Source organism: Phodopus roborovskii, unplaced genomic scaffold, assembly GCF_943737965.1.
Source record: "Phodopus roborovskii unplaced genomic scaffold, PHOROB, whole genome shotgun sequence".
In the NCBI taxonomy this organism is placed as follows: Eukaryota; Metazoa; Chordata; class Mammalia; order Rodentia; family Cricetidae; genus Phodopus; species Phodopus roborovskii.
In genome coordinates this window covers 24,358,168-24,369,265 of record NW_026125391.1, presented here as the reverse complement: position 1 = coordinate 24,369,265, position 11,098 = coordinate 24,358,168, and the positions used below count along the sequence as shown (strand labels likewise).

The 11,098-nt window shown below is 45.4% G+C and overlaps 1 protein-coding gene across 1 annotated transcript in view; it reads right to left on the bottom strand.

The window, feature by feature from the left end:
* Positions 1-240: 240 nt before the first annotated feature.
* The window catches only part of Ston1 (stonin 1), a 39,705-nt gene continuing 28,847 nt past the window's right edge, over positions 241-11,098 (bottom strand). Inside the window, exons 2-4 of the mRNA XM_051175242.1 lie at positions 5,660-7,621; positions 1,208-1,410; positions 241-495 (exon numbers count right to left, since the gene is read on the bottom strand). Of these exons, the coding sequence (XP_051031199.1) occupies positions 421-495; positions 1,208-1,410; positions 5,660-7,574 (2,193 nt within the window). The 5' untranslated portion in view covers positions 7,575-7,621 and the 3' untranslated portion in view covers positions 241-420. The remainder of the gene's footprint in view (positions 496-1,207; positions 1,411-5,659; positions 7,622-11,098) is intronic.

Here is an 11,098-nt window from a genome sequence, read left to right as displayed (position 1 = left end):
CATTCTCATTCAAACCACCACACTAACACACAAAGTAAGAAGAGATGGGGAAATCACACAACCCAGCCAACAAAACAGAGTCACTGAGTAATCAAAACCCAAATATCCTTCAGGCAAACTGTCCAGCAAGTCTCACATCAGATAAAAGTGCCTCTGGCTGTCAACAAAACATAACTGGCACAAGCCATGGACATATATATATATATATATATATATATATATATATATATATATATATCCCCAGAGCAAAAATACATCAGAAGAGAAATGTGCAGATTGTCTGCTTTTGGGCACATTTCTCCAGACTCGTCACTGGATTTCTGGCCTCAGGCTGCTAATCAGAACAAAGTCCCACTGTACTGTAACAGAACTTCCTGCCCCAGCTGTGGGTTGTGTATTTGACACGAGAGACATCATCGTTCACTGAGTCACACAGCCAACAGCTTTATCTGGGTCTTCTCCATCTATTTGGATCCACTTTCTTTCTATCTCCACCTGTTAGGAGAAAACAAAGCATCAACAGTGTTAGACAACACTGACCACAGCTCTCTGGTTCTGTTTATACCTGATGAGACACTGATGCCACACCCTGTGGACACAGACACAGTCCCTCCACTGACCCACACAAGCTCAATAGTGAGGTGCCCTTGTTTGTGGGAACCAGGTCCCTAAAGCTTTCCTTCTAGAATCAAGTCTGAATCTCCCTGACATCATAGCTTGTGTCACAATCTTTTATTTTAAATCACCATGCTCTGGGAAGCAGACACCGGGATGGTCCTACCAAGGGACATTCAGGGGTCCTTAAGTGGCTGCCTTTCCCTATCACTGGAACAAGCTGACCCCAAGAGTAGACATGTGGGCAAAGCCAATTTCTTCTGAAATACAGTTCCTGGCTGCCGGGGGGCAGGAGAGTGGCCTTTGGGGCAGAGGTCAAGGCAGGGTACCAGCTGCCCCTGGCTAACTTTATTGGGGGGGGGGGGAATCAGTGGATCCACACATACAGATTTCTCAACAGATGTCAATGGTGACCTCTAAGCTTCCATGGCTAAATTCCAAGCTTTTCCCTTGTCAAATATCATGGGAGCAAGGAAGAAGAAGGGGAGAGACAGACAGACACAGACTGACTGATTCTTAAGGAGTATTTGCATCAGGCCAGGCCCCACCCCAGATCGATAAATCCTAACTTGAACCAGGGCACTTGAGATACCTGGATGTTGTAGCAAGCCCGCTGGCATGTGTGCTTCTGAGGCTGGACATCGCTCTCCACTCCCAGGGACCTCACCTCTGTCCCCGAGGCAGAGGTTTCAGGCATTGAAAACTGGACAGTAGCAAATGGATACCAATCAGAGGGAATCTCCTGGTCTGATCCAAGTTCTAGTTTGTATGACAGACAATGGGGCTGATCAGGACCTAGAAGAAGTCAACCCACAGTGTCAGGGTGATGCAATGGCAAATGAAAAGTCTACAACACCAGCTTCTTGCTGTAGTGACAGTCCCATTAGCAAATATTAATTGTGCACCAAGTAGGAAGAAACTAGAGTCATACTTGAAGCACTAGTTCTCAAAGTACTGTCACTCTGTCCCCACAAAGATCAACTAAAAAATGGCTTTAGTCACAAATGTCACAAAGGCTCTCTAATGGAAAGATAAGAACAATATTTATATGAAACAGAATTATTGGACTGCAGTGTGATTCAGCCCCCTCGAAACCTTTCTCCCCAGTAGATGGAATAAGCTTCATTAAACTAGTGTTTATTTTTAGATAATGCAGATAGACTTCAAATTAGGTCACACACTTTCAGAACCTTGACCTTTAAAAAATTAGACCTGAAATTTTGATATAATACTTTTTGTTTTAGTAGAATGGATTCTTTTTCACTACCAAAACTCCCACTTGTCCTGAAAATACCTTACTAAAACAGATATTACAGTAGAGAGATGGGCATATGGGCCTAAAATACTTCCGTCTAATATTTGTTCTCAGTGAAGTGCATTGTCATGGAAATCTACCCTATGCTGTGACAGGCCCTGTACCAGACTCAGGGGTACTGGGTATACTCAGAAAGTTTAGGTGGGAATTACAGTACATGAGAGGGGAGGGAGTTTTAGAGAATTAACATTTTGGAGTCAGACACATACCTGTGATGCCAACACTTAAGAGGCAGTCATAAGAGGACTGAGTTTGAGGTCAGCCTAAGACCTTCCTCAAAACAAACAACAAAAAGATTCAAGTGTGGGTCCTATCATAACTTCTATGCCCCATGGTTGTCTCACATTTTCCTAGCATCTAATCATATCCAGTTCAATCTACCTTTAAATAAATGTAACTTTAAAAAACAAAACAGTAATTTCAAAAGCCAGATTCCTGTGCCACTGATAGCTGATACAACTCAAGGGGGAAAAAAATTCATCAGAGAAAAGCCCTATGCACAAAAACATGAGTTTAAAAGATTTTGCTTAAATGTACTTTTGACAAATTGCCTCTCATTCCTTGCAACCTGTTTCTTGTGGGGAGACTGATCAAATTCTGAAGCTGCAAAAGGCCTAGAGAAGTCACCCATCAATCAAGCAGCCTATGCCCACTCCACAGCGTGCACTAACGCAGAGGATGGGACAACAGTGGCCTCTGAGGGACTGTAAGCTGCCCATATCACTCCAGGTGAGACGGTGGGGGAGGGGGGATGGAGGAAAATGACAGTCACAGGGATGAGTGGAGTTCTCATAATCTGCCCTCCTGTCTAGACTTCTAGCAGCAGCCAGGATGCAGTAGTTCACTTCCAACAACCTTTTCCTTCTAGACTTAGATCTGCTACTTAGGAGCTGTGTGATCCTAGCCAAGCCACCTAACCCTCTCAGCCTCAGTTTCCCCAACAAGTGTCTCACTAGGTTGTTGTTGTTGTGAGGATAACCAACCAACAGACATACTGGGAAGTAGCAAAGACAAGAGATCTTAATACTTTACCAGATGTTATTGGATTTTAAAGCCCATGTATCCAATGACTATACTTTTAAAGACAATGTATCCAATGACTACACTTTTAAAGCCTATGTATCCAATGACTATACTTTTAAATACAATGTATCTAATGACTATACTTTTAAAGACAATGTGTCCAATTACTAAACTTTCAAAGACAATGTATCCAATGACTACACTTTGCCGGCTAGGGAACTGTGGATTCTACATATTTAGACTTGGGAATGATACTGAAGTTTATTTAATTTGATGTTTATATTTTTCAGAAAAGATTCCTTAGGGTTGTTTCCCAGTGAAAAATGGGGGTGGGAAATACTTTTTTAAATGATAGAAATGACACTTCTACCACTTTTCCTAAAAAGCTGTTGGTAAAAGTATTTTTTCCCAAGTTTTCTGGTATCTTTCTTCCAAGTTTTTGGCCACTCTACAGTGTTTACTAACACACTCTTATTCAAACTTTGAACTTAGAGACCAGGCTCCTTGCATAAAAGACACTTGTCAAACTTAGAAAAGATAGAGAAAAGCCTGTTATCTTGGCACTGACCACAAGGGGGCACTGCCAGGCCTTAGTAATTATTCTTCCAGCCTCTTAACTCCTCAGCTCAGGACTGGAAGAGCAAACCACTATATCTTTTCAGGTCCTCTTGATATCCAATCTCTCCTGACCCAACGGATTCCATATCTGAACTACTAGAGCTGAAGAAAAAGGATGTAGGAGGACCCAATCTCGGGGGGGGGGGAGGGAGGAGAACTAAGATGCTGAAGACAAAGAAACAGAAATGAACCCCCAGGGGAAGCAAAAGACCCACTCCTGCAACCCTCTTCCTAAATCCCTGTGGCTACCATTGTTTCCAGTGTCTTTCTCTCCCAATCTTTCCCTCTTGGTCAAGGAGCTCTTTTGCTTTTAATCTGCGTTCACTCTAGCGGAACACTGGGGTGTGGAGATGAACTGGGGGCAAATTTGGGGAAATCCAAGTTGATGAATTCATCCATTTGTTATTCAGCCAGACCTTTCCTGTGCATGTCTGCCTAAGGTAGGAAATAAAGATTAGGACACCAGCATCATCCCCATTTCACAATTCCCAGGAACCTCTGGCCCTTCGGGCAACATCAGAGCACTTTGGGCTTGTCCTTCTCTGCTATGATCATGAAAGGAAACAATGGAGACAGAGAGTGCTGTAGGTATTTTGACTATTTTAAAGAACCTCAATGTCGGGCTCCCTTCACACAGACTACGGCAGTATCCCTGGGGTCCAGGCACCAGTATTTTGAATCACTCCCAGGAAAACCTCATGTGTGCTAGGGTGAGGACCACTTCCTATAGACCTGAATGACATAAGCAGGAAGAGCAGGCCCAGCCAATGGCCTACCTGCTTCCTGGACTGGTCTTTGCCCATGTCTTGCAGCTTGCTAATGTAACCGACTAGAGTTTAAGCTACAGACAGCCTACTTGGGGGGCTGAGGAGCCCAAGTTCCCTGTGCAGAAAGGGAGTCCTCAGCCTATCATCATCCTACCAGACACCTCACACTCTCCTTCATAGATGCCACATTTGATTCAGCCTTGGTGTGACTCTGATCAGCTACAAGATTTACCCATGATCTAGCCGAGATAGCTCGGGACAAGGCTAGGCGGTGCTGGTGTAGTCTGGTCACAGTGGCTTCTGATGGTATGGGCTGCTCAGCTCCCGTGCTGTGGGCATGTCAGTGACTGACATAAGTCACACAGATCACACATCTGGCTGTCAGATATAACTAGGCTGCTGAAGCAGGTTAACCCTTCTCTGTCTCTGGAGGAAGCCAGTATGGAGATCTCAGAGATCCATTTTGAAATGCATTTGTCCTTTTTTAATCTCACACAGTAGCAAAACTCAGAAATGGGAAATCAGGCAGGTGGCTGTACACACGGGGACCCCAGAGACCGCCCCTGAGGGCTGAGTGACACCCTGGTCTCTGCTATTTTCTATTGGTGCTGAGACAGCTTCTGGGACCAGACACGGTGTCTGTGGAAAGTGGAAGTAGCTACTGCATATTACTAATGAAAATAATCCCACTGACAGCATGGAACTGTCCAAGAATCCACGGTGTAAACTGATTGCATCGGCAGGGATGGATTGAGAGGAGGACTCAGCCCTTCACACCTTCCTTCCACAAACCTACATTGATTTCCTCCAGAAAATTCTGTTCCAAAATGGTGCCAGAACTGCCCAGCAGGTGAGACAGACCCAGAAGGAGCTACCCAGAGGCACCATGGTGAGGGCTCAGTCCAGCCTGCTCACAAGTGAACCAGCATCAACTACAGAATGGATGATGAGGTGATGTTCTAGCTGGGAACCAAGGGAGGCTCGCTCACCCTCCCTCCCTCCCACCCACCCTCCTGCTCTCTCTCTCTCTCTCTCTCTCTCTCTCTCTGTCTCTCTCTCTCCTTTTCTTCCCTCCTTCCCTCCAGTCCTATAAACATTTCCTTGGTACCACCACTGGAAATGTCTAAACTAGGATGCCATTTCTTTTGAGACAAAAGAAGTTAAATTCATCGGGTAGAAATAAACACAAGAGAAAACAAACCAGCTGTTTGGCTAGATATCCCCACACACACACACCTGGCTGGGCTGGTGTGCCCTCAGCTCTCAAGCTACCCATCCCCCTCTGCCTGCTTTGAGCCCAACCTAGATGTTGGATATTTACTTGAATTTTTGTCCGGAAGTCGATCTATCTTCCACACCACAGCTCGGTAGGCACTCTCATATTTTGCTGACCCCACAGTGACCTGAATGACAGGTTCAGATTCGGGTTCCTGTAAACTCCCCAGACATGCCCGACGGTTCATTTTAGCTTTCAGGGATTTCTGCCTCTGGAGGTTCCTGGTCCAGAGGGCCTTGATCCATTGGGCTGGAACAGGAAATCTAATCATGATATTGTCACAGCACCTCAAGGAACTGGCATGGGGTGACCTCTGAGGCCCCGGGGTCATGTTGACAAAGGCCTGAAGTTCCACATATGCCCCCTGAACAGCCACTATGGACTTCACAGAAAAAGGAAGCTCGTCCCCTTCATAGGAGGTTTTGAAGCGCATCAGCTCGAACCGGCAAGCATCCAGCGGTACGAACTTAATGACTCTGGACTGTCGGAATTCTTCAGCTTTCACACATGGATGGAAATGGTAGTTAAGAATATTAATCCCCCTTTTTTCTGTTTCTTTCTCAAAACAACATTCGTCTCGTTTCTGTCCAAGGTCATTCAAGGTTAGAAAACATTCCGCTGGCCCATTCACGAAGCAGAGGCATGAGATTTGAGTTATCACAGCACTCTCGACCAATTTCCCGTCTCCCTTGGTTACTTTACCCCAAAAGTTGTCCACGATGTCCAGGTAGATTTCTTGTTCTTCGTAGTTCTTCTTTGGCTTTGCAACAGCGGGCAGCTTTACCAGCTCCTCCTCCACAGTAGTCAGAAACTCAAAGAAATCATCGTGCTCTGTGGACCCTAGCTTCAGCATCTGCTCAACGTCTGGCTCCCGAACCACTTCTGTCTTGGAATGGTATTTCCTTTTCTCCGAGAAAGACACGTGCTCTACCTTCACGGTGTGGATTTTCCCAGCCATGCTGAAGTTCTCGAGTTTGGGTTCAGAAAGTCGGCAGTGTGGATCAAGTTGGAACTCTTTGAACGGCTTTTCCAGCCCCTGCTCATAGTACATCTGCAGAATCCCTCCTGGCAGAACCTTCAGGAAAATGGGCCCCCACTGCCGGGAAGACATCATGTTCTTCTTCTCGGGAATCCTCAGCATGAAGGACCATCCATCTCTGGGCTGACTCCGGAAGAGCGTGTGTGGAACAAAAGAGGTGGTGGTATCTCCAGCAGATGGACTCTGCCCAGACAAACTCCCCAGAAGACCTTGGGTCTCGGCCGACTGCAGATGTTCAAGCTTCTCACAGATGTAGTTGAGTGAGCACTGGTTGAGGCTCTTTTGATCCATTGGTACTTCCTTGTCCCTTGATGAGAATGGCTTTCTGCTTGCCAGGGAGTCCAAGGGGAACTGAGAACTGCTATCTTCACCTTTCCAAAATGGGTTGGAAAATGCACAGTCGTCTCGAAAATACTCAAACTGCAGAGCCTCGCTTGGGGCACGCTGAGGACTGGTGTCATCTTCAAGACCAGCTTTGGGAGTCAGTTGGGCGCTTGAGTGGTCACTGGGTAATGAGGTCTGGGGTGAGCAGGTTGGCTTAGTCAGTGATAACGAAGGACCTGCTCCTTCTGCGGCTTTGGGGGGGCTGCTTGAAGAACACTCTGGAATAGGATAAAGCACGTGAGACCCTGCTTTAGGGATGCCAGGGAAGCCTGGGAAGTCTTTGGTGGGTGTAGAAAGAGGTGAGTTGCTTGGAGGTCCTGGACTGAAGTAAAAGTCGACCATGGGAGAGGAGAGGGGGGTACTGCTGGTGGAGGAGGATGCGCTAGCAAGGTCCCTGAGGCCAGGCAGGTTCAGCTTCAGGCCATTTGGTCTGCAAACTCCTTGGGTCTCCAGAGGGAAATCCTTTGCCTTCTGAGAAGACTGAAAAGCAGGGTCATCATCAAAGGTGACCCAGCTGCCTGGGTTTGTAGAACACATCTTCAGGGCGGGCTTGTGGTCTGGTCAAAGAGTCAGCGACATTGTCTCTGCAAAGGAGAAAGACAAAATAAGATCAAATAAAGGTTGAAAACCAAGATACTAGAGTTCTGTCATCTTGACAAAACCTGGGTGTGGAAAGCATACATGTTTACTGTGTACAAAAAAACCAAGCTCACAAGTGCCCATTCTTGGCAGATAAATGAACAAAAAGAGTAAGACGTAACTATGCATCTCCAGGGGGTTTGCTTTAGGTAAGATACACCTATCAGCTGAAAATGAAGGGAGATGGAAACCAAAATAAAGTGGGGAGGAAAGGGGCCAGAGTGTGGATCTGACCTGTCCCCAGAAGAGGACAGAGTATGGGTCTGACCTGTCCCCAGAAGAGGACAGAGTGTGGGACAGACCTGTCCCCAAAAGAGGACAGAGTGTGGGACTGACCTGTCCCCCGGCACATATGTTGGAAGCACTGTCCTCAGCCCCTGGCAGAAGTAGAGCCTAGTGGAAGACAGTTGGGTCACTGGGGTAGACCCCATAAGGGGAGTGTGGGAATTCCACCTTATCCCCTTTATCTCTGACATCATGAGATGGACAGGTTACCTCCTTTCTACACTCTCATTATGAGGTACCCAAAGTTCATGGGCCAATGGGCCATAGACTAAAACCTTTAAAACTGTGAACCAAATAGGTCCTTCCTTTCTTTCTAGGTTCATATCTCGGGTACTTTGTTATAGAGACAGAAAGCTGACTAACACAGGAGTGACACTTCTATCACACAAAATAAACTCAAAGTCAAAAAGTTACAATGCCAGGCATGGTGGCTCATATCTATAGCATGTGGGAAGCTGAGGCAGGAGGAACCTAATTAATTCAAGGCCAGCCTGGGCTACAGAATACAGGCTACAGCCTGACCTGAACTACAGGGCAAGCCTCAGTCTCATAAAACAAAAATGCACAGGGGCTGGAGAGATAGCTCAGAAGTTAAGAGCACTGGCTGTTCTTCCAGAGGACCCAGGTTTGTTTCCCACACCCACATGGTGGCTTTTTTGTTCCATGGGATCTGACCAATTCCCTTCTCTGACCTCCATGGGCACCAGGTATGCATGTTGTGCTCATACATGCAAGTAGACAAAATACTCATACACCTAAAATAAAAACACAAAATATTTTAAAAAACAAATAGCTGGGCAGTGGTGGCACAGGCCTTTTATCAAACCACTTGGTAGGCAGAGGCAGGCAGATCTTTGAGTTCGAGGCCAGCTTGGTCTAGAGAGTGAGCTCCAGGACAGCCAGGGCTAGGAAGAGAAACCCTGCCTTGGAAAACCAATAATAATTAATAATAATAAATAAGTTACAAACACAAAAGGCACATTGCATACCAATAAAAGAGTCAATGCACAAGGAAGATAAAATAATTGTAGATATGCTGGAGCCTAGCATCAGAACACCAAGAGAAAGGACAGCAAATACTGGCAGGCATGAAGGAGGAACTAGATAGCTAAATATAACATTGGGAAATCTGGTATCTCACTTTTTACAATAGAGGTAATGTAATGTCCAGATGGATAGTTAATGTTGTAAAAAGGAAGGCTAAATGGGCCTGCCAGACACATACACAGCATTCCAGCACAGACTAAAGTGGACACAGAACACTTGCCAGAGTAGGTCACAGTAGGCCACAAAACAAGCGTTAAATTTAGGAAGACTACAGTAATGTAAGTATTTTTGCCTACTACAAGGCTGGAAAGTTCTAGAAGTCAATAGCAGAAAGAAAACTGGAAGATTCACCAATATACGGAAATTGACAAAGAAACAACCTAAACTAAACAGATAACGACACTGTGTATTCACAATTTCACAAAGAAAGTGGAGTGTGTGTGTGCATGTGTGTGTGTGTATGAGTGTGAGTGTATGTGAGTGTGTTGTGTATGAGTGTGAGTGTATGTGAGTGTATGAGTGTGTGTGAATGTGTATGTGAGAGAGAGAGAGAGAATTAGGAAGCACCATGAGACAAATGGAAAGGAAACACAGATTTCTACAATTCACACTGAAAGCCAAGCTAACAGGGAAGCCTACAGCAATCAACATCTACATCAAAAAATCAGGGTGAATCAAAGCAGTTTCCCAGCTTTAAGATTGAAGAAGCCAATGGACAGGGTTAGCAGGAAAAGCAAACATTATAGCAGGGGTGAAGTGGAGAAAGGAAGGCAGATAAAGGAGACTGAGGCTTTGAGTGGCTTTGTTGAAAACTGATAAACCTTTAGCTAATTTGGTGGGTGGAGGGAGGAAGATTCCAAATTAGACACAAAAGACATTGCAATGAAAGTCACAAAAGCAAAAAGTCTTACAAGAGACTATGAGCAGACCAACAAACGGGACAGCGAGGGGGAGGACGGTTAAAATTCCTAGGAATATGCAACCTGCCAACACTGAACCATGCAAACAGAAAATCTGGGCTGGAGAGTTGGCCCAGTGGTTAAGAGCACCGGCTGCTCTTGTGCAGGACTGGGTTCAGTTCCCAGCACCCAAAGGTGGTTCACAACCATCAGCAATTCCAATCCCAGGGGATCCAATGACCTCTTCTGACCTCCACAGGTACATGCAGTTGAGTAAAACACCCAAACACATAGAATAAGTAAATCTCTTAGAGAGAGAGAGAGAGAAAGAGAGAGAGAGAGAGAATATTTGAATAAGAGAGATATTTGAATAAATAAACCTTTAACTAGTGAGAGAGACTGGTTTCATCATGAAAAACTTCCCAACAAGGAGAAGCCCAGGACCAAATGGCTCAGAGAAGAATTAATGTCCCATGCAAAGTCCCCCAAAAGATGAAAAGGAGGGGTTCCTTCAAAACCTGTTTTATGAGGCCAGCTTCACCCTGGTAACAAAGCCAGACAAGGACCCCTTAAACATTGAAGTCATTATTAAAAACAAACTCCAGGTCTCTAAGAATGAAGAAAGTGCAGTCTATGTGTACAAGGGAATATTACTGGGTCTTGAAAAACTAATTCCGGGGCTGGAGAGATGGCTCGGAGGATAAGAGCACTGGCTGCTCTTCCAGAGGTCCTGAGTTCAATTCCCAACAACCATACGGAGGCACAACCCTCTGTAATGAGATCTGGCGCCCTCTTCTGGCCTTCAGGGACACAGGCAGGCAGAAACTGTATAAATAATAAGTAAATCTTAACCCTTATTCTGACACCTGCCACACACAGCCAGACCCTGACCTGAGTATTGCATATAAAGTGAAAAGCCAGCAGCAGACATATACATTATGGCTTGACTTACACAAAATATTTGAAGTCAAACTCAGAGGACCCTGAAACAGTGGGTGCCAGGCCCTGGGACAAGAGGGACAGATGAGGGTCTCTGTTCAGAGAGCACAGCATCTCAGTTGGGGGAGATCTGGGGCTCAGCCAGTACGTATAGTTTTGTTGACAATTGGTAACTCCTTATAGCTGATTTAATGAACAATGACAAAAGAAAAATTCAAAATTAGAAATAAAAGACACTGTAGGGGAAGTCAC